We start from the raw sequence: 23,285 nt of genomic DNA, 5'->3' as shown, positions 1-23,285 counted from the left end.
CCGACAGTTTTGTAGCAGTGGTAAAAGTTGGGTTTGTTTAACTTCGTAGCTTGGTGAGTGTCACTTGTGGCACACACCATAAATATGCATGTTTTTGTTCCAAGATGAAAGTAGGAGGTGATGGTTTGTCCTCGCTTGAAAACACGGAAGAATCATGGGAGTAGCTTCGTAGTGGTAGTGCTGTGCCGGAAGCCATCATGATAGACGATTACGTTCTTGGTGATTCCTGTGCCCATGCGGCAGAAGAGAGAAGGTGACCACGCAATCAATCTTGGAACACGTGATTGCAGACTTTGAAGGGGAGAGCAATGGTGCTGCATACCACGAGGAAGGACGGGTGTGACGAAGGCGACGTCGTCTCCGCCTCCCACACTGTGGTCTAAGAGATTTGCATACTGAGCCGCTTCTTGGGCTCTGCGAGGAACAAAGCTGCCATGTTTTCCTTGTGGGCCTGTGAACGGCGTGTAAGCAGTTTTTGATGGCCAAGAAAGCCCAACAGTAAACTAATGGACTACTTTAAGCGTAATAAAAAGTTTCCATGAGTTTCATGCATCCGCAACACGTTTTGGAATTTTATTTTCATGCTCAGGCAGGGAATGTTGATGCAACAAAATTTCAGTGTAATGTTAATTTTTAATTTTACGAACTTCGTTATGTTGAGGATGAACTGTAATATCATTCCTTTGTCAAAAGTTTGAGTGCCTAGGGGTTTGCCTTTAAAATGGTCTAATGTGGCTGCTGTAGCATTTGCGGATGTCACGTGCACCTTGGAAGGTTCAGGACCAAAAATCTTCTGTGCCTTCAAAACATCTACAACACTGGGGTTGCATTAGGAACCACGCAGTATGGCTCAGAAGCAAGCCTCTTGGACTCCAAACTTTAGGCAAAGGCTGTACGTGATGCACAAACTGAGGTGTTTCAAACGTGCACCCCACGACTACGCCCTGAAGTCCTAGGTGCTGCACACTATGCTGCAGTTGCGGCATATTGCCGCAACTGCGGCACTATGCCAGTGTTGCAGTTGCTTGCTGAGCCGTAAATAAATCTGGTCAGCCATGAGCAGACCTGCACGAACACACTTCCTGTGCTTCTGAATTCGAATTTTGTAGCGAAAGCTACACTGCGCTAAGTTTTCAAGCTGTCGACGTGGCACCGTGGAAGACGAAGAAGAAGACAAATAACTCAGTGGTTGGTAGAGGTGAACAACAACAGCGAGTTGCCAGGACAGAAGGCTCGTTCGAATGTTGTGACGGCGGTGTGCCCCGAAGTTCGACGTAGAGGCAATGTCATACCATGAGAATTCTACACCCAAATGAGAATGGTCAACGATAAGATAAGAGACAAGGGGGGCCCATACGTGAAGTGATTCCCCTATGGCATAAATAAGCCTGAAACGATAGGGTAAACTACTTTGTGCAAAAGCCATGTCTACTTTGAAGCCGAACCTAAGCATAGCCATGCAGATTGCTCTCGCATAACTCCAGGTTTAACCACAAGCTAAACCACAGCTATTTTTTATTTTTTTTATTTCTGGGTGGTGCGGATTTTCGACGCGGATATTTTTCGTGGTTCATGTAGGCTGTCGTGTCTCATTTCGGCTGCCTCGTCTCGCTGCAGGAACTGGCGACCAAGCTGCGGCCATTTGTGATCGACACCGTGTCCTACCTATATGAAGCCCTGCATCAGGGCAAGAACGTCCTGGTGGAGGGTGCCAATGCCTGCCTCCTGGACATCGACTTTGGTGAGCATCGCCAAATGTCAATTAGAGGGTATGTCTGAGCATGTCACTGTGAGGAAGTACCTTATTTACTCTCCTTTCTGCTGCTGTGTTACTGTGGAATCTCGCTAACAGGGACACCGAAGAAGAGTGTTTTACCTTGGTGGATATGTCACGGGGCCCTAGTGACAAAAAGGCTGCTATTAGTGACCGCAGTGATTTCATCATTGCCGCACTCTGGCAAGCTTATATACCGTAAAAACCCGCGTATAATACGAGTTTTTTTTTCCAACTTTCAGCGTTCCAAATTTCCGCCTCGTATTATTTGCGGATCCCAACCAAAATGTCAAAGTTTTGCGAGAAGTTTTGGTTTCGTTGTTGCCGCGTGGCTACGGCTTGGCTTTGTTATCGATGTGCGGCTACGGCTTGGCTTCGTTGCCCTAACGTGGCCGCACCCCGCAGTGGCCACGACGTCGAGGTGTCGTCTCTTTGTTGTTGAGTCGTCGAGTGCGCACAGCATCAGCGCATGTGCTCTCGTGCAAACCACGGTTCGCGAAAAAGTGCACGCTTTTTTCTTTAAGTGAACGAGCAGGATGCCAGGGTCTCGGAAACAGTACTCGGCTGCTTTTAAGAGAAAGGTAATTTTAGTTGCTGAAAACATCGGCAACAGTGCGGCCGGGAGGCAGTTTGGCGTCACCGAGGGAAGCATTCGCGGATGGCGACGACAGAAAGAAGCCCTTTTCGCGTGCAAGGGAATGCGAAGAAGCTTTCGCGGGCCAAAGAATGGCGCATTCCCGGAAATTGAACTCGCTCTGACGGAGTTCGTACGAGAACAGCGAGCATCGCATCTAGCTGTGAGCGTAGAGCTTATGCAAGCAAAAGCTAGGGAGCTTGCAAGGGAAAAGGGAATTCCGAGCTCCGCCTTCAAAGCAAGCAAGCACTGGATACATCGCTATATGTGCCGTGCTGGATTCTCGCTACGCCGGCGAACCTCGATTTCACAAAAGCTGCCCGAATCCTTCGAAGAGCTGCTGGTGGCTTTTCAGCGCCACGTGATTTCTTTGCGAAAGACCAAAAACTTTCAGCTGGGGCAAATAGGCAATGCTGACCAGACGCCGGTTTACCTGGACATGCCATCGCCCCTCACCGTCCATGAGAAAGGCTCTAAACAAGTTTGTATCCGGTCTACTGGAAACGAGAAGACGCGGGTTACAGTCATGCTATCGTGCACGGCAGACGGCCGCAAGCTCCCGCCCTATGTCATCTTCAAGCGCAAGACAATGCCGAAAGGTGAGGAGCTGCCGAAGAATGTCATCGTGAGATGCCACGAAAAAGGTTGGATGAACGAGGATCTTGTCCTCGACTGGGTGAAGTCAGTGTGGTGCAAACGGCCCGGTGCACTGTTGTCCTTTCCATCCATCCTCGTGCTGGACGCGTTTCGTTGCCATTTGGCCGACTCGGTGAAAAGGCTGCTAAGCGACTGCCGCACAGAACTTGTTGTGATTCCGGGTGGGATGACCTCACAACTTCAGCCTCTCGACGTTTGTGTCAACAAACCCTTCAAGGACGCAGTCAAGCGATGCTACGCGGAATGGATGCGGTCAGGTGAGCCTGCAGTGACGCCGGCCGGGCGGCTGAAGCGAGCATCGCCAGCCACGCTGTGCAAATGGATTGTGGACGCGTGGGCAAGCATCCCAGAGGAGCTTGTGCGCCGTTCGTTTAAGAAGTGCGGCATCTCAAACGCCCTCGATGGCACAGAAGATGAGTACCTGTGGGATGATTTGTCCGACAAAGAAATTTCCGAGGAAAGCGCTGCTGAAGATGAAAGTGATTGAAGTGTGAGGTCCGATTTCAATAAATGTCTTGTTTTTTCTCTCTCGTATTATATGCGGTAAAAACTTTTTTTTTCCATTTCGCGTCTCCAGAATTTCACCTCGTATTATATTCGGGTTCGTATTATACGCGGGTTTTTACGGTATACCTTTGGTCTTATATAGCGGTCTTGGCAGAATGTTGGGCACAGTCTGGCAACACGTAGTTGCCTGCTCGTGAGCAGACATTCGAACATAAAGGAAAGAAAACTAAGGAGGGAATGCGTGGCAATACTCTTGAAGCCTAGTCATAAAAAAAAATAAAAGGGAGCAAGTCGGTCTCCACATGATCAGACCACGTGATAGTTTGTGGTGATATGTACTACCACAGCTCATCGCGCATGCACGAATCGCCGCCGTGCGTGCAGCACTGGGGAATCGACGCGATAACCCATGCTCGCCACAGCAGACAACCACGCGCCCGCTCCAAGGCATACGCGTGCATTAAAACATACCGACATCAAAACATAGAGACAGACTGGGAGAGCGGAAAAAACGGGGGAGGGAATGGCTTTCTCGGCGCTTGGCTTGCGAAGATTGGCCGCGTAACGTCACGCTCTCTCCTTATTTTTCTTATCTCCATGCAGCCAAAGCCAGGTCCACATCCTTTCTGCCATATTGGTCTCAGCTTGCACGCTTTCGTTTGACTTATAATAGTGTATAAGCTCTCGTTAGCAATGAATAGCGACATGTGGAGGCTTGAACAGTGCTGCGCCAGGTGTCGAATAGTGCCACGCACTTTCATGTGCCAGTATGCATCGCGCTCACGCATGTTCGCGTCCAGCACCGCGCACAGGTGTGTGGCACGTGCATTGCCTCGGAAGTATTCTCAGGTTTGGTGTTTTCGCGATCGTTGTTGTCCGTCATATTGCCTGCCTCATATTCTGCCGTCATATTCTGTAGAGAGACCCGTGAAAAAGGTTGAGTGCTACTTTCACTATTCTCACACCATGTGAAATGTCACCGACTTACTTCTGGTCCCGTGTGCATCGCGAGCACAGTGGTCATGCCGTGGTCACGAGGGACATGGTGGCAGTGTGAGGAAACGGAAACCGTCGAATGTCAACCGGCGCCTCCTCTCGCTGGAAATAATGAGGCTGGAAATGTGAATTTAGGCTGAAATTTATTTGGATCTACATATAATATGAGACAGAAATTTGACATGATAAACTCTGGGAGGGAGGGGAGGGGACCAGAAATTTGACGATAAAATCAGGCAGCGGGTGGAGAAGAAATATTTTACTTTTAAATTGCGTTTTTCATGCAGTAAGTTTGTCTACTAGCTGCCAACAAACATCAGCATGGCCATGAAAAGTTTTTTCCTGCATAGAGCGAAAATTGAATCAAGTTGACCTCAGTATACTACAGTCGACGACTGATTTTTCAGATTCTCAATGGATCACTAAAATGTCCGAAAAATCGGGCAGTCCGAAAAAACAAATGTGCACCAAAAAAAGCTCGATTTATTGCCTATTATTCACTTTGAGGCCGGAAAAAGTCGTGAATGCTTTTCTGCACCACGCTCCGCTTCTGTGCCAACAGGCCCACCTGAATTTCACTTGCATCAGCTTGCGTCAGCTGCGCTGCTGCAGGTGAGTCATCGTCGTCGTCACTCTCAGACTCCAAAAGCACTTGACGAATTATTTCTAAATCTGTGAGCCCAGCGCGCAGTTCCAACTCGTGGTCCACGTCTGTGAACTCTGAAAACGAGACGGCTGATGGAATTTCGACACCAGCAGTGCGAAGGTCGTGAATGAGCTGCTCACTGCCTGACAACTGCTCGACGACGCTCTCCTCGTCCAAGGCAGCAGACTCTTCATTCGGCACAAATCCCGCGTGGCGGAAGCAGTTGCACAGCGTTGTGGGTGCTACAGACTTCCACGCATCGGCGAGCGTGCTAAGTGCTCCAAGCAATTCGACAGAGTAGGTTTTCCCAATGTCGAGGCACACCACAACCACCAACCACTGGATCACAACACACACTCCGTTGAGTGCCTTCTTGTTGCCGCGTTGCACGCAAAAAGAAAAAAGATTCTTATAAAATCCGGAAACAGCTTCAACTGAAGCCGATTCAATTAAATGCGAGCTACAGTAGCGACAGAATGTAGTTCTCGCATCAGCACGACCACGGCTAGGCCTACTCGCTACGCTCGGCAACGCACGTGAAACGCATGGCAAACAAAGAGGAACAGGCAGTTGAAGTGATCACGCTAAAAGAAAAAAAAAAGCACTCCAGCGACGAGCAGCAACGGCAATGACGTCCCGGAAATGGAAGCTGCTAGGCAAATCATATAGCCTCAATCCAGTGTCAGTTTAGCTGAGGAGCGGCACGCAAGGCTGGCACCGGTTTCGAAGCTATCGAAGGAAAAAGTAAACAAACAAGATGGTGGCGACACCACTCAAAATATGTGGCAGTTGGCCCGGCTGACACTTGGAAGGTCTGAAAAATCGAATAGCCCTCCTTAGAGTGTCCGAAATTTTAAGGTATGTCCTGGGGCCAGGAAAAAGTCCGAATGATCAAGCATGTCCGAAAAAGTGGGTGTCCGAAAAATTGGTCGTACTGAATTCAAACTTCTGATTTACTTCACCTGATGCCTTGAGCTGACAAACACAGGGAATGTTTTTTTCCTTTTGCTGTGACAGAAAACCTTGTTGACTAAAGAGATAGAATTCACAGCGGTTTACAGGAACTGTGTAGGGAGTTTTTGCCTACAATTTTTCGATTGGTGTGTGTGTACCCGTTTTTATGTAGACCAATGCTCGAAGCTATAATCGGCGATGACAGTTGTGCAACGGAATAAGTTATGTACAAGGAACTAATATTGATCTTACCGTCCAGACTGTAATTAGACATCTTTAGTGCAGCGTAGCTTCGATTTTAATCTTAATACTCAAGGCTATTACTGCACAGAGACATACTTATCATCAGTGAAGTTTTTACTCGATCTTGGTTACTGCTTTATCCAAGAAAATTCAAAATATCATCGCCAGTGTGCAGGGAGCATTGATTTTGGTTGATGAACACTTTGGAGAGTCTTTTAATATAGACACATGGCAGTTTACACCAATACTACAGTTAAGGGGGGACACGGGTCTTTCGGACCAAAAAATAGCGAAAAAATCACTTTTTAGAAAATGTGATATGCGAAATCAGTAGCTCTTTATCTACTGCTAAGTTTTTCATCTCTAGGGTCGGTATTTTAGTCACAATGCCAATTTATATAATCGATGTCGCCCAAATTTGGGCCGAAAACGACCCCCAAAACAATCATTTTCCGTGAGGCGCAGCTCCCATTTTGTGCGCGGCACCGTAGCCATCTTGGTCTCATTCGAAAGAGCCGCCTTTGGTCTTCAAATTGCTGCCTCTGCTGTCTACATTCGCCCATTGGTCGCATAAAATATAGCAAAAAAGAAAATGTGGCATTTGCAATCCCATTGGCTTTCGGGGTGCACGTGACGATAAGGCGTCACCGCATTGGTGGAGCTGGCTGACGGCGTCTGCTCGGCGCGCCCGAGCCGTGGGGAGACGGCGGAGATGTGACGCCGGCCGCACTTGGTTCCGAACCGCGAGGTGCGTTCACGGCAAGAATTCGTGAAAAAAGTTAAAACAATAGTTGATTAATCATCTCAAGTGATGCCCTGCCCCGGCTGTGCGCGCTCAGGCCGACGAAGGTCGTGCGCCGAACGATCGTGTGTACGAGCCTGAAGTAGGCCTAGCGCGTTCCCCAGCACGGGAGACTGCTACTGCCAGCGGTCGCACCCGCTGCGACGGTGATATCGCAGGCCGCAGATGAGCAGAAAGATAAGCTGAAAACAGAAAAAAAGCTTAAATTCGCGCCAACTCCAGCAACGAAGCGGTAGACGGATTGTTTTCGTGATGATGACGGCAGTGCGGCGGACAGTCCGCTTCGCGAGGCGGCGGAGTTCACGATCGTCAGATAACAGTTTGCCGAGATTGGCGAAACGTAAAACATACGGCGGCGATATTGGCATTTAAAAATGTGGACGGAGATAAGAAATCGCCGTCAAACTTATTCTCCAATGCGTAAACTTCGGGACACGTCGTCTTCGTAGAGCTCGCCGCGCGTTTGCGCCGATCAGACCTCGTTCATAGTCCTTAGTGAATGCACTTGCTTCCAGTGCAATGCAGAGCACTGGGAAGCAGCAAACAGCTCTAAATTACATTTCTTTTCCGCAATAAACGTTCTTCACCGTGGTCTTGATGCGAGGACGTAGCAAAACGACGTACGTAAAAAAAAAAGTCTCTCCCTGCATGTGACTCGCGCAGTCGAAAAAGTGACAACTGAATGTGCAAATTAAAATGAAAGAGGCGACACTTGGACGTTGAAAAGCAAAGAGACTACATTCCTGGAGGTTCTAGCCATTTTAAAATGTAAATGTGTACATTGCACCAGTGAATGTCTGTTAAATAATCCCGTTTCTTTTTTGCTCATTTCTCAAAACATGCATTGTCGACCACTTGCAGTTCTGCGGCCTTAATATCTCGGCACCTATTGCAGATAGAGTAATAATTTCTTTTTCAGCATGAAGCCAAATATGTGGAGCACACAATGTTGCAAGTAGATTTTTTAATTTCTTGTTCAGAATTTTTAAAATGGCTTTGTTTTGTGATCATTATATGCTATATTTTGAACTTTGAACTTTGTTATGCAATAAAACAAGAAATAATTGCTCAATCAAAAAACTGCTTGCAACATTGTGTTCCTTATTCTTTCTAGTGTCCAGCAATGTGTTCATCTGAAGTTTTTCTTCAGTGGTCATTTTGTAATTGTTCTTGTAAGAATTAGACTAATTGGTGCAATCACCTCATGAAATAATTGGATCACAAAGAAAATAATTTCAGTTTTGGAATCTGCACAAAAAACTACACAAACCCACCAAGTTGCATCAATTTTGATTGGTAAATATGGAAAATAGTTTGAAGACCAGTGTCCCCCCTTAAATCTCGTTACAAGAGACACTGTTACAAGAGACACTCGGTTATAAGAGACATTTGAAAATGGTTTGGTTGGTTTTCCTATGTCTGCCATGTTAACAACATTGCATACAAGAGACATGGTTACAAGAGACACTCGGTTACTAAGGACAACTTTTTCAGATCTCTGGAGTAAATTCATCACTATTTAGAAGAGACATAACCCAGGTGTGCTCATGCAATGAATGTGGAACATACCAACTCGTACATGATGCACTTCAGATTCCCTTAGCTAAATTCTGTTCCATATCAGTGTTTGTTGTGTATGCCAGGAACTGAGGAGTGCTTCCCCATGATTGGAAAGTCAAAACTGCATCGCATTACTGTTACCTACGAAGCAAATCAAAATGCATGACTGACATTCAGCATTTTTAACTCCTCACTGTTAAAATTTGATCACAAGATGAATGCTTAGAATCTTAATGCCTTTCTCTTTGTGAATCATCTGAGGGTGACTAGCATCTTAAAGTGCCTCAAAGGTATTACAGCAGCAGGACGGCTTGCAATGTGAAGTACTTTACCTCCAGAATTTGCGAAGGAATACACTTTGCACTCACAAAAATACATACTAGAATGAATAACTTCTTTAAGCTTTCCTGAACAATTTACTGTTAATGCGTGTGAATGCAATGATATGCTGATGTGCAGTAAACTGATCGATCAACACAGTGCTTTTAGAATTTTTGGTTACAAGAGACTTTGCTTACAAGAGACATGTTTTGCAGGTTCCTTGAGTGTCTCTTGTAACAAGGTTTTACTGTAATGGCAGCATTTTGCTCCAAGGTGGCCCATTTTGTGTGTATTTTTTGTTGCTTAGTTAAGATTATAAATCTTCATTTCTTGCATATTGCATTCTTGGTTATGCAGTAAGTGGCCAGGCCCTTTTGTTTCCAGCATAATCCATCTCGTGACACATTTTGATCAGCATTTGGTTCCTCTAAGCCTTAGAAACCAAGCGAGCGAGGAAAGTTGATTGTATTTGCGCGGCTGTACCGCAACCATGATCTTGTTTCAGGGTCTATTTTGCTAGAGCACAATCACAGCAGGCAGAATATTGTTTCGCGTTTCATTGGTAACAAGCATGAATGGCATGAAGGGTGACTTTTCACCCTTCGGTTAAAGACTCTCATTACAGTCGAGTGAATTCTGTACTTACTATGAACAAAATTCTCATAAGTCGTCAGTGTTTAGATTGTTGTTCATGAACATTGATTGCTCATTTAGTTTCTGAAGACAGTCAAATGCCTTGCTTCACTTCCTGTTTATGTTTCTTGCTTGCTTGCCGCGTCTGTCTATGCCTCATCTGTGGCTTCCTTTTTTCCTCTCTTTTCCTAGGAACGTACCCGTTTGTCACATCTTCAAACTGCACGGTGGGCGGTGTCTGTACGGGCCTGGGCATACCCCCGTCCGCCATCGGCCATGTTTACGGCGTGGTCAAGGCCTACACGACACGCGTTGGTGACGGCCCCTTCCCCACCGAACAGAAGAATGTGAGTGAAGGAGGGCATACATCTTCTTCTGGGCTTGTACCCTATCCAAGTTTCTTGGTGCCAGTGTCATCGAGGTTCCGCGAGTGACAGATACTGCGCCTTTACATTCCTATAAACGAATTATAGAACGCTGGTAAACTTTAATCTGTTCAATGAAATGCTGGTTGTGTTCGATAAGGGACGCGTGATGTACCATCACGACAGGTGATGGCGTTACCAGGCGATTCGTGCATATACGAAGCTGACCCCATCGGGCGTCCGATCCAGGCTTCCATGCGGTGGCTTTCATTAGGCGCTTCCTCGAATGCAGCACCACACAGCGAACGGAAGTAGACCCAGATGTTTAGGAGGTGTTAGTACAGCAGGCATCAGCGGCGTTCGAAATTGATTACAGGATAGAAAAAGCGCGATATCTGTCCCAATTCTCCGTGAACACATGTACCATGCCCTAAAGAAAAGGAGAAAGGTGGTAGTGAAGGAAGAGAGGGAGGTAGAGGTGCTGTAGTGGAGGGCTACGATCCACTGTGCTATAATGGCTTTCGCCTCATCACATTTTAGTAGTCCAAAGTGCCTTCTAGAATTTCATTTTTTTTAGCAGTGTAACTGGTATGAATAATACGTAGTACCAGTGGTATGTAATAGTTCTATTTGCTTGTTTTCAGCTGAGGGGGAAAAAATGTAGAGAGTAACGAACAAGATTTAAAATCTAATTCAGGACACTGCAAACAGCTGGGAAAGGAAAAGGCTAGAAGAGAGGGGTGGGGAATTAGGGGACAAAGGCAAGTTAAGGGCATTCTAGTCGAGATTGAGAAGAAATGGGCTTAGGCAGGGTTTGTAATGCGGAGACGAAAGATAAAGATAATAGAGCGAGTTCCAAGAGAAGATATGCCTAGCAGGGTGTGGCAGAAAGTGAGTTGGGCAGACGAGATTAGAAAATTTGCAGGCATGAGATCAACGTAGCTTTCACAGGACAGGGGCAACTGGAGGGATATGGGAGATGTGTCTGTCCTACACTGGGCCCACATAATTAGGCCGCTGGGGTGATGGTGATGATGCATGCATGTGGTGGCAACTTGAGAACAAAAGGGATCGGGGTCGTACAAGTGGATCACGAGATGTTGCAGGGAGCTCTTCTCCCTTGCACTGTGTAGGAAATTGGTGAGCGCCTCCAGACCATCGGCGGCGAGATCGGCGTCACGACCAAGCGGAAGCGGCGTTGTGGCTGGCTGGATGTTGTGCTGCTCCGTTACTCCAATATGATCAACGGATATACTGCGTAAGTGATCCTCCTTCGTCCAGCTCCCCTGCTTTGTACCCCGGATTTCGTTTACAGTTTAGCCCGTTTATAATGGCCACATATGTAACCAATGCTTGCTCATTACAAACGAGGGGGTGTCTACTGTTAAAGTGTGTATTAGGCGGGTGGCACTGTGTCTCGGATGCAGTGAACAACTCTTGCTGCGCAACCGAGTTGGAGCGAACGAAGGAAGCCTGTGAACTTGTTCCAGCAGTGAAAGAAATTCCTGCTTCTAGCAAGCACAAAGCGAAGAGCGTCTCTCAGTTGCCGCAACAACACCCCACAGGAAAAGCATCAGCGCAGGAAAAGAGTTGCGAAGAAAGGCAGGATTGAAGCTGGCTAACTGTAAGGTGAACTGTGTATGGGCACGTTAGGTGGGACAAAGCACCTAGACAGAAAAATGTGCGCCAAGGGCTTGAGACGTTCTAGTGACCTAATTGAAGCTACAGCGCTTGGCCTCACATTACCGAGTGGCAACAATTTGATGCCTCCTTTGCACTTCCTTTGTCGCTGTGGTGGTGCATTGCATTTGTGGCAGCTTGTCGTTACCACACAGCTGATCGGATGTTGCCTGGATAATCCTGAACAGATAAATAAGAAATTTGCAGAGAATGCACACTGGGAACGTCCAGACAAAATATACTACTGTAAAACCCCGTTAATACGTAGTTGGCGGAGACACAGCGACAGTACTCGCTATCCGGTAGTACACCTTAACCGACCAGTACAAATTTGCCATTATTCACACTCTGAAATAAGAAAAATTCAGGCATAGCAAATTTTCCACGAATACTTGTATGTACGTGCATTGTATTGGTGTGGTACCAAAAAGAAATCAGTCATTTTCAGTTGCCGCAGCGGTAGTCGTGCAGCAACAACAGCAGTCTCAAAAACGGCGAGACTGGGTGTAAGCATGTTTCATGGAAGCGCTAGTGCACTCTTCGTAGTTGTTTTGAGTAGAATAAGTAAGGATCAACTTTAGGCTTCGACATAGTGCTGACCGTTTGCGCACATACTAACGCAACAACTGCGTAGTGCTTCGCACAGCACCAAACAAAAGACACCACCACAAAACGCGCACTACCTGCCCGCAGTGAGAAGTTGGCACAAGCAAGCAGCACGACCGCGCGTGAGCAGTATGATGGTGGTAGTTACCACGATAGGGCTGGCGATGGTACTACTCAGCGATGCGTTCACGTCAGTGTAGCCAACGCTTCCTGAGTTCCCTATTGACATGGACATCGCTGCATTTGTCGGATGGCCAAAATGGCCACAGTGTTGTATCGCCGGCAGTCCTCATGTGATAATGCTTTCCGGAAAGGTGGAACACGTTTCACGTTGCAGCACAGTCAGCAAAACTGCGACAGCGGATACGTATTAAGCAGTAGGCACTTCATGAGCCTCTACATTTTAAGCGATCAGCCAGTACATGGGTTTCAATGGTGGCTGAGCTGGGGAATCCTCGTAATTACGTTTTAACCACAATTATTTGGTATGCGGGCACATATTAACAAGGCTTTAATATAGCAGCCTGTTCTAGTTGGTGAATTTACAGACATCTGCTGCTGAGATAATTTACTAGCATAATGGCTATTGCAAATGCTTGACCATTTTTTTAATTAAAACTCTTGCTGTGACAGAAGGTGTCACAAACAGCTCTGCACTTGCCACAGAGTGCAAGTAGGGTTCACTGTGAAAGAGCCGAATTTTAATGCAAAAGCCTTTCTTGGTTCATGAGTGGTGTGGGCAGACCCTGTCCTCAAGTGTCCACACAAACTAGTAATCATCCATTGTATGTCTTCACTCATTAGTGGTGTTACCAGAGTGTGTGTAATCTAATTTGAGTGTGGCCAACTCGATGGCGGCCTCCAAGTTTGGATAGGCCACCCCCAAAAGCTAACCCCCTGGACGTCCAAAATTTGAGTGAAATTGATTTCCAGCCTAATTTCGAGTATGGCCAGTCTAGTGGCAATCTCCAGATTGGGAATGGGGAACCTCTATGATTTTGCCTCCTGGACCCCAGAAAAACTGACTTCCTCAGAATTTGACCAAATTGATGTCGAACATTATTTAAATGTGGACAATTAAGTGGTGACCACCAAATTGGGATAGGCCACCCTCAAAATTTGGTCTCTGGACACCAAAAATTTGACTTGATCCGAATTCGATCATTAGAAACGTCAACTAAGCAATGGCAATAAGAGACGAAGTGCAGAACTCATAGCGGAACTAGGCACAGAACTCTAAATGCTTTTCAGAGTTACGTCCACCCCTGTAACTTATTGTTTCATGAACTGCGGAGCTTTTCAATTGGGTTTACCACGAGGTGTTATATAAAGGTATTGTGTAAAAGGTTGGATGGAGGTAGAGGTGTAGATTTGAGGATGTAAAAAAGGGAGTCATGTTCACATGCACACAACTGATTAATGAAAGATGAAATTCTTCTTTCTGTATGCATTAAAATCTCAATAATTCGAAGTCATTGGGACCACAAACAAATTTCTAATTAGTTGGGATTTTGAATTAGTCAAACAAAGGCAAACAAATGGCCCAGAAAAAAATTTATTGCAAGAAAGCACTTTGCATGCAATCGCTCCAACCTATCGCACTGTGTTTTTGTAGTTTCATGGCGTCACGGCCTGCGTATAAGGTGAGTCGTTCAATTATCAAAGAGTATCTGATCGGGAATGATAATTTGAAGCCATTGAACCATTTAGTCCTTGTAGACTGAGAAGTTTAAAAACATACTGAGATGTTATCCTTTTGTTCTTGTTTTTCGCTCCCTTTTAAACTCCAGGCTTGCCCTGACCAAGCTTGACATCCTGGACACATTTGAGGAGATCAAGATTGGGACTGCCTACCGGATAGGTGGCAAGGTGTACAAGTACCCGCCAGGTAAGAGAATTTTACGTTATAACCATAGAATAAAAATATGTCATAACCAAAGTGCACTCAAATTGGACTTGTTGGACCGTGAATATTTAGCTGTTCTATCAAAATATTATTTGCATTATGTCAGAAACACCAGTGCATATTACTTTGGGGATGTCTTCAGTAATCAAATTTTAATTGGCCACCACAGAATGATGAGGTTGCATCCTGTGAAAGCAAAGAGAATGGGTGCATTTCTATTGTCAAGGGCTTAATTTGAACCACAACTAAAACTGTTTATTCACTGAAACTGTGGAAACAAAATAGAAACGATAAAAATGTGCAGAACGCTCTTTCGCACTCTACATGACACGACACTACGTGATATGCTCCTTCCTCCATCTTTTGTCAGGCGGGACTCATGCCTGCTGCAATCCGCCATAAACTGGTGTAGTCAAATCTAGTTACTACGAACACCACATTAACTAATCTTTTTTAATATCCCCGGCAAATTTTCTATGTTTTCAGTGTAAAAATATTTCTGAATTACGGACTTCAATATAGCGTATATTGCAGGATCACATACATAATATTTAATTTTTTCTTCTATAATCCAGGAACATCAGCATGACGAATTTGGCTAAAATTATCAGCGTTGCAACTATTGCGTGAAACAAACATCTGTGTGTATGGCCCGTGGGCTGTAGCTGTCATCATCAGCACATCTAGTGCCAGCTTCTAGCGCCACCACGAGGCTCTGGTTTATTATGCAGTAGCCAGCTTTTTTTTCTTCCTGTGTTGTGTCGTTCATCAGTCAATCATTTGTGCCATTCGCACGTGCAGTTTTTTTTTTTTGTTGTGGGTTATCTTATTGCAAAGTTTGTGCGCATCTGACGATGGACTGCAGTCAGCGAAGGTGCCAAAGAAATCGACGCAGCAAAAAAGTGAATCGGCCTCTGGAGACAGCTAGCATTGCCCCATCGACTGCCGTGATCATTTTGAAAGGCCGAGACAAGATTTTCAAACTTCAGGGGACACTGAAGATGAGGTCATATTCAGCTTTGATGTTGTTTGCGCATGGGCAAAGTCCATACTTTCGGCGCTCGGTGCAGTCTTGTACCCGGTGAGGTGTTGCGCAGTGTGGAAGGAGTATGTGCTGTAGTTCATAATTAAATAGTTTTAAGATGCAAAAAACAGACAAGACACATAGGTAGGTGACAGGATGAAGCGCCAACTTCCAACTGATTTTACTGCATGCAAGAAACATACTTATATAGTTTGTCGTCACATGCGTAGGCAGGCCACCTAAAGCTCAGGAACGACCTGATAAGGCGCCCTCCATGAATATTTTTTCACAGTTATACAATAATATTGATGTGTCGCTTACGCACAAGTTGCCTTCCTTTTTGATAAAAAATGCTTCTATCAACTCTCTAGCATTCGTATCTTTGCTTTTGCCCAGAATGCGCACATCGGTGAAGCATGGCTCACAATTGCGGGACGGGCACTCATTAATGTCCTTAGTTAGATGTGTGCCTTCCTTGTTCTGCTCTACGTTTCTTTCACATTCCCTCGTTCACTCATTCAGGCACCTGCCAGTGTGACCAATGTAGGAGTGCCCGCAAGACGGGAATTTCATAGACAACCCCTTCAGCACATTTCACGAACGATCTCCTGTGCTTTGTTCCGTAGCCTCGTTCCTTCACGTTTTCTTGATCGGTATGGGAGCAACGGCCACCTAACTTTCTCAGTGCAGAAAAGGCGAGCCGTACACCAAGAAAGGTAACTTGTGCGTAAGCGACAGATCAATATTAATGTGCAATTGTGAAAAATTCCTGGAGCATGCCTTATCAGGTCGTTCCTGAGCTTTAAGTGGCCTACCTACACGTGCGACGACAAGCTATATAAGTACGTTTTTTGCATGCAATAAAATCAGTTGGAAGTTGGCGCTTCGTCCTGTCACCTACCTATGTGTCTTGTCTGTTTTTTGCGCCTAAAACTATTTAATTATGAGCCGAAACCAACTAGCTCAGCAGCAAGTGCTTTTAGATGCACTGTAGTGCTGTAATGTAGTGTGTGGTCGTGTGCACTACACACACCAGAAGAAAAATAACCGATTTCTTCAAATAAATCAGCTTTGAAGTTAGTGCAATGTTTTCGTTTGAGATTTTGCTTGACCGCACACGTGCCTATTGCCGAGGTACGTCATTTTCATACCTAGGTTTGACCCCTGGCTTATAACCGAAGATTTTTCATTGCGATATTTTAAAATAATGAACGATTCTTTGCGCTCCTGCATGATTCGTTGTATTGAGATTTGACTATACTCGTATATCGTAACCAACCTCGCTTCAACACCATCTCTTGCGGTTACCTGGAGGACGGTGTTGCTACTTTAGCTGCTGAATAATTTGTGGCCATTTGCACGTGTTTGAATGCTTTTTCGGAGGGTCTCCTAAGATTTCTCAATCTTTTTCTCCAACTTCACTAGGGGGCTTTGCTATAAATGAATGCCTCACATTATTATTACCGCATATTCCAGCACTCCCTTTGCACCGTACAGCTGCGATTGCCTTTTATATGTTGCGACCCATTGACGCAAGGGCTCTCTTCTTCTCTTTTGTTGTCTTGCAGCAAGCGCGGATGAGATGTGCAAGGCTGAGGTTGACTACCTCGTCCTGCCGGGCTGGAAGCAGTCGACGTCCGAGTGCCGGAAGTATGCGGACCTGCCTGCTGAAGCCCGCCGATACGTTGAGACTGTGCAGGAGCTGCTTGGAGTTCCCTGTGAGTTTGCACTGTGACGTTTGCACTCTTGTAGGCGTGTCTTTTACAGGGGAGCCTATGACCTGGAGCAATGGCTGTGATGTCAGTCATGTCTAGGTTACATGAGGGATAAAAAAAAAAAAAACAGTGATATCATCGTTCTTCTGTCGTTTGAATTTACTACAATGCCTTCGCCAGCCTGCCTCAAGAACAGGTATCGCAACAAGTGAGCAGTCGGCAATTATATCTTTTGTTTTCTCAGGCCGCACGTGATCTTAGACTTGTGACGTCACAGCCATCACTCGGCTGCTGAAACTAAAACAAGCAAAAAAGAAAGTTCAATTATAAGTTATTTAGTGATCATAGGCTAAAATCGCGCTGTGATCCATATACATTGAAAGATCGAGGTTATCGTTAATTCAAACCTCGATAATTTGAACTACACTACTTGGTCCGACCAAGCTCCATAGAGGTCTGTGTACAAAAAGAGCTCGTTAATTCGAACATAACTCGTTTCAGCTATGGAAAATTCGAACTACACTTTGCCACGTCTGGGTGGCTTGGCGCAGAGTGCGTGGCCAAAAAAAAAAAGAAACCTCAGTGAAAAAGCGGCACAGTTAGAGGCTGTGCACGTCCAAAACGGGGACAGAAGACGAAACCAGGCAAAACCATGGAAGAGTGAGTAAAGCCTAAATAGCGCCGTGACCGGCGCGGCGGCGCCGGAGGGTAGGGATTGGCGGCGGCGGTGGCTGCCTGCTCTTTCTTTCACGCAACCTCCTAAACTCTCAACTAAATACTTTTTAATTCGAATCCTGTTATTTCTGAAATACGGATAAGAACTGTTGGTGCGGTCCTAAGCAACGGCCATGAAAGGCTGACTTCGGACAAGCGCTGCAAGTTGTGCGGGAAAAATTTTTTTTTTACGACAGTCGTTCATTCTTCCACCCATCAGCCATCAATGACAACACGCGGTCAGCCGCAATCATGACGCCGGCTTTTAACATCGTTTGCTTCAAATGCGCTTGCTGCTATCGCGCGTTCCAATGATTGGAGTGGCAGTAGACTATGCCGGAGAGAGGCGTTAACAACTGACACTTTCTTTTTTTTTTCATATTGTTCGGCAAGAGTAGGGGGTGAGTAGATTCATTATTCGAGTGGGTTCGGTACGCGGGTAAATACAGTAAATTTACCGTTATTCAAATGGTTCTTGTCAGTTTTATCGAGGCCATTCGATAATTTGGACATCGGATAATTCAAACTTTTTTTCCGGTGCTAAGAAATTCGAATTAACGAGCTTTTACTGTACAGGAATGTCTTGCACATCATTAACAAAAAGAATGCCACCAAATTTTGGTGTCTTTACTCCTTTAAGGGGAGACAGGTCTGTTGGAACATTTTCCTTTACATTTTGCAATGAAAATGCACATTCTTAATCAGTTTTTTATGCTGATTTCAGATATGTAGTCACTTTTTTTATATTTCAATTAGTTTTCAAGATGTTCTACATTTTCACTCCTTTGTTTACAGAAACAATAGAGAAGAAATCACTAATCAAAAAGATATTATTAACATGTGGTTAGATAGTATACAAGAACCTCAATGTGGGAACCACATTTTTATATTAAGGCAACATTAGTCATTTTACAACTTGAATTTTACTGTCGGAAAAAGGAATCTATGAACCATTTCAATTAGAGCACACAAAATTAGAAATCTGTTCCTAACATTGTATAGTTTAATCATTAAGGTGCATGCTGCAATAATAATGATATCCTTTTTGTGAACCAGCAAGTTGTTGAAAACCTGTGTTTTGAGAAAATGAACAGAGATAGGATTTAATTCAGTTCGTTCGCACCTTATGAACTCGAAATAATGGCCTATGTAGGGAATAATTTAGTTGGTGATTAGGAGATGGATGCTGTTGGGATGTTGGGAAAGGTTGAGGGTCGCCGGAGAAGGGGTAGGCAGCGAACGCGATGGTTAGATGGCATTCTCGAGGCATTGCAGATGAAGCTATGTGATGTTAAGAAGATAGTGAGAGACCGGAAAGCGTGGCGTGACATGGTCCATAGGGTCACGAAGACTCGGACACGACTGAACGCCTGAACTGAACTGAACTTGCAAAAAGTGACCTTTTTTTTTGCGATTTTTGGCCTGTCCAAAGCCTTGTCCCCCTCCCCATGTCGGCATGTGTCACATCGGCGAAGGTGATTGTTGATGAAGATTTTGATCGTGTCTCAACAATGTAGCAATATTTTATAACCATAATTCTATGTTATTTAACATGGGACAGAACTTACACGCAAAGCATATTTATGCATCAGTTTATGGCTGACTTGAACTTGTTTACAGCTGCTGCCATAGCTGCCTACTCGTGATGCATAAATTGCGACCAGCAATTGTGGTCTGAGCAGTGTGCACACAGCAATTAGTGTCCTAGGGTGCGATTGGGGTTTGCGCATTCATATCAATCATTCATAGTGTCGCAGGAGTGTGTTCAGGGTGCCCGGAATTTTGTGCAATGCTCTTTGTCTGGAGAATGTTACAAATTTGTGTCAACCACGTTCTTGTCGTCCAGGTTCTACTGCGGTCTAAAAACGTAAAGTATCATACATTGTGATGGAGCTCCTCTGTGTGGAAACATGGTCTATCATTTTATCATGTTGCAACAATGGAAACCTGTGGTGCTTGGTTACAGTTTGCCATTTAACACTTGTTTTATGTTGCACAGTGATTTTAAAAAAATTGCAACTCTCTAACTCTGGTACACAAACTTGCTCGTTTCAGTCAAATGGATTGGTGTTGGAAAATCCCGGGCGGCCATCATCACTATTCCCTGATGAACGGACAAGACGGAGGAGGCGGTCATTTGGCAAGAACTGTATACACTTGAAGAGCGAATTGTATTGTTTTGCGTTTCCTTTGTTGGTTTTAATTGTTTTAAACGGAAATGAAATTCCACCCATTGTTATCCCCCCATCCCTGTCGTTGACGAGAAAACACTTGCCACTTTTGTCTTGTTGAACAAACTGTTGGCGACGGAACTTGCATCGCCAGTAAACAGTGTCGCACTGTTTGCCTAATTGGAAGGAACGGACGCATAGGCGTTGTTGCACAGTGTTCAGCCTAGAAAAGAATTTTGGTGCAGTGAATAGATGATGTCGCAGAACACAGAGTTATTCTGACATAAGGATTTTCACAGTAAAATTTTTCCAATAATGGTTGTTAGAAGCATTTTTGATTAACAATTTTTAACTTTCATGCCACAGTTCAAAGGGCCACTGCGAACAGATCGGTCAGGTGGTAGTAAAACCTAATGGGCACTTTATGACTATGTTGGCGATTGGTCGGCCAAGAACTGTGCTTTCATTGCTCTGAGAAGCCTTGAATGAAAATTTGTTACTACACAGCTTCCAACTCTTGTCTTCGATGCTAACAATAAGTGTGATGGGTTTGCTTTGTTTAACTCTCTGCATTTCATTTTAGCTCCTTTCTTCCTTTGTGTGATATAACTGCACTAGCTGTGATGGTGCAAAACGTACCTTACAGCCGAGCATACTGTTATTATTTTCGTGTTCTATTCAACCAAGAAACCGTCTTGTCTTTGCCGCACTGTTGACATATGGAAATAGGTCAGTGATAGTGATGCCTGCGTTTCATTTTTACTATTTTGTACCTTGTAAGAGCTCTTTCCTTTCTTAGTGGTGTCTGTAATTTAAAAGTGATGATTCATTTACCATCAGCAGCTTGCAATTTTTTTCAATGGTCATTTGCGTGAGGCATGGCAAAAGTTTACGATGTAATGTTATTTCAAAGAGGCTGTTCAAAATTTCTAAATTTTATTTCCCATTGCAAAGAACATGCATGCATTTTATCAACAGCTGGCATTTACAGATCGATCTAAAATTGGATTTTCATTTTTTTTTTTTTTTTCTGCTACCGTTTCTTCAATATGTGGAGTTGGACTCGAGTAACTTTTGAAGTCCCTAAAGATCTCTGAAGTTGTACTTAGCTACCTCTTACTGTGTTTGATGTTGTTGCGCGGAGTCATTCGCACGAGTCCAAGATGCAGAGGGTTTGTGTCGGACTTTGTACGGAGGGAAAAGGAGCGAGGAAGTCATGCTTGTATAGACGGAACTTATCAAGACACGGGAGAGGCACACGCATACCTTGGTTAGTTTTACTTTAGACATCCTGCCACAACTACATATTGGTGGAGGAGTTGTGTGTTGGTGTGTTCTGCTGCCACTTTTCGAAGATGATGCCGTCACAGTCCAACGAATGAACCTTTGGACGCATTTTGCAGTCTGAAGAAAAGGAGCTGTTTCGACGAAGTTATGAAGACTGCGCCAGGGTAGTATAGCCAGTTGCCGAATTATTGCACTCATGTAAACAATGTTTCCCACTTTGTGTTGTCCATTTTAGGTGATGTTAATTGTTGTCAAAGTGAGAGAAAAAAAAGATGATTTGCCATGCTACTGTGATGTCATTGGATGCAGTGAGAAACTGCATAGAGCCTGTTTAGGAGCTGTCATTGACCCTGTGGCATCCATTTGACTACCATAGTGTTCTTTGCTGCTGGGTACTTAGTTATGTCGTTTACACCAGGGGTTGCCATTGGTTCTAACTCTGGAGGAAGATCAGTGGCTTTCAAAAGGCTGCGAATCTTCTCTGCCATAAGTAGTACGTGGAAAAGGACAGATTCTCGATCCCTCATAAAACACCCCAATTTAGTAAATAATGACTGCCTCTGTAGTGTAGCTGTTTGGTGTAAGCAATCGGGGTGCAGTGAGCCCCTGAGTGATGGTTGAACTGATTGAATTCATTTGCTCATGGAACCCTAGAAGTGTGCCAAAGAGCACAGGGATTCCGTGGAAATCAATTTGAGAACCCCTGGTGTAGACACTATGCTTTTAAATGCTTAGCATACACTGTGTATGGCCAGAAAGCCAAGGGCAGTCCCCTTGTCAATTCAGAGAACAACTGTCCACAGTATTACCTCGTGAACAGTTTATGCAATGCTTGTCGTCGTCTTACAGCTGCCTCGAAAGGAGGTCGCAAAATAGCTGTGATGGTTGCCTTTTTCGAAGTCCTCGTTGCATACAAATGACCTGAGGTTTTCGACGTTTCATGCTTACTTTTTGTGTTGTGAGGCGAGGATCGGGTGCACTGTGTGTGCTGCGGGTTTATTAAGGGAAATGTGCTGTGAAGCTTTGGTCTTGGCACGTGTGGAAAGATGGATGTGTATATAAAGACTGTTCTTTTATTCCTTGATGTCTCTTGTGTGTAGTACTAGCCACTTTACTGGTATAGGTGACTTTGAAATGTACAGCAGTGTCATAGAGTTGCTATAGCATCAGCTTCTCGTGCACAGTTCATATTGCCTTGCTGCCGTTGTTCACTACCGGATGAAAAAAAGTAATCATCAGCCACTGCCGTGCATCGATCTCCAATATGTCTCCAATTTTAATGACCTGAATGTTAGTGCAAGGGAATCTCTAGGCATATGGCGTGCGGCCTGATCCTATACTCCTGAGAAACTTTCTGCCAAATCTACGGAGCCGAAACGCATCAGCTCACTGCGCAACTGAATATAGTCCCTTCATAAATTTCTCGGATTGTGCTGTGGACTGCTATATCACTACGGGAATATTCATATCATTACATCACGATTCTACTACAGTACAATGATAGTGTAGCTCATACTGCCGAGCAAACGGGAGAGTAGCTGCGCTAGCTGTCGGGAATCTCTCGGGAGTACATCAGTTGCTTCTGCGTCTACCCGCTGGTTTCTGCACGCTTTTTTGCAATGCACTTGTTCCGGCAACGTACACAGCATGTGATAGTCATTAGCCACGAATTTATGTTCACTTATGGCTTAGGTATTCTAAACAAGGTCAGATCTGCGTAGTTGGCTTGAAAACTATACTTCAAGTAAAGGTTGACCTGAAGCCATAACTGGGGCCAGATATCTCAGATCTATACTTGGTATAGTAACACCGTGACAGAAGTTCCGCTCCCCGTAGCTTTGATCAGGGCCGGGAACATGTACTCCCTCGCCAAAACATGAATTTGTCATTCTGGCATATTTTTTGGCCACCACCTCCTTTATGCATACATGATTAAGTGGTGGAACAACTGTGCCTAATGAAAAATCTTTCAGTATGTTGCTACGAATCGTGTTTCTTGCTTTTGCATCCCACCTGTGCCAAAAGGTCTTTGATGAACTGGCGAGAGTGCTGAAGTCCGCACTTCTAAATTTCGGTTGTCACAAAAGCAA

At 44.9% G+C, this 23,285-nt stretch overlaps 1 protein-coding gene across 1 annotated transcript in view; it reads left to right on the top strand.

The window, feature by feature from the left end:
• The window catches only part of Adss (adenylosuccinate synthetase), a 48,280-nt gene extending 26,006 nt beyond the window's left edge, over nucleotides 1–22,274 (top strand). The window contains exons 8-13 of the mRNA XM_084583877.1: nucleotides 1,618–1,741; nucleotides 9,920–10,074; nucleotides 11,226–11,350; nucleotides 14,169–14,266; nucleotides 16,877–17,026; nucleotides 19,793–22,274. Of these exons, the coding sequence (XP_084440003.1) occupies nucleotides 1,618–1,741; nucleotides 9,920–10,074; nucleotides 11,226–11,350; nucleotides 14,169–14,266; nucleotides 16,877–17,026; nucleotides 19,793–19,845 (705 nt within the window). The 3' untranslated portion in view covers nucleotides 19,846–22,274. The remainder of the gene's footprint in view (nucleotides 1–1,617; nucleotides 1,742–9,919; nucleotides 10,075–11,225; nucleotides 11,351–14,168; nucleotides 14,267–16,876; nucleotides 17,027–19,792) is intronic.
• The last annotated feature ends 1,011 nt before the right edge of the window (nucleotides 22,275–23,285 follow it).

This window comes from Amblyomma maculatum, chromosome 11 (assembly GCF_055883805.1).
Source record: "Amblyomma maculatum isolate TAMU_Amacu chromosome 11, ASM5588380v1, whole genome shotgun sequence".
NCBI lineage: Eukaryota > Metazoa > Arthropoda > Arachnida > Ixodida > Ixodidae > Amblyomma > Amblyomma maculatum.
Note: the sequence above shows the minus strand (reverse complement) of the source record. Positions and strands in the feature narration are given on the sequence as shown.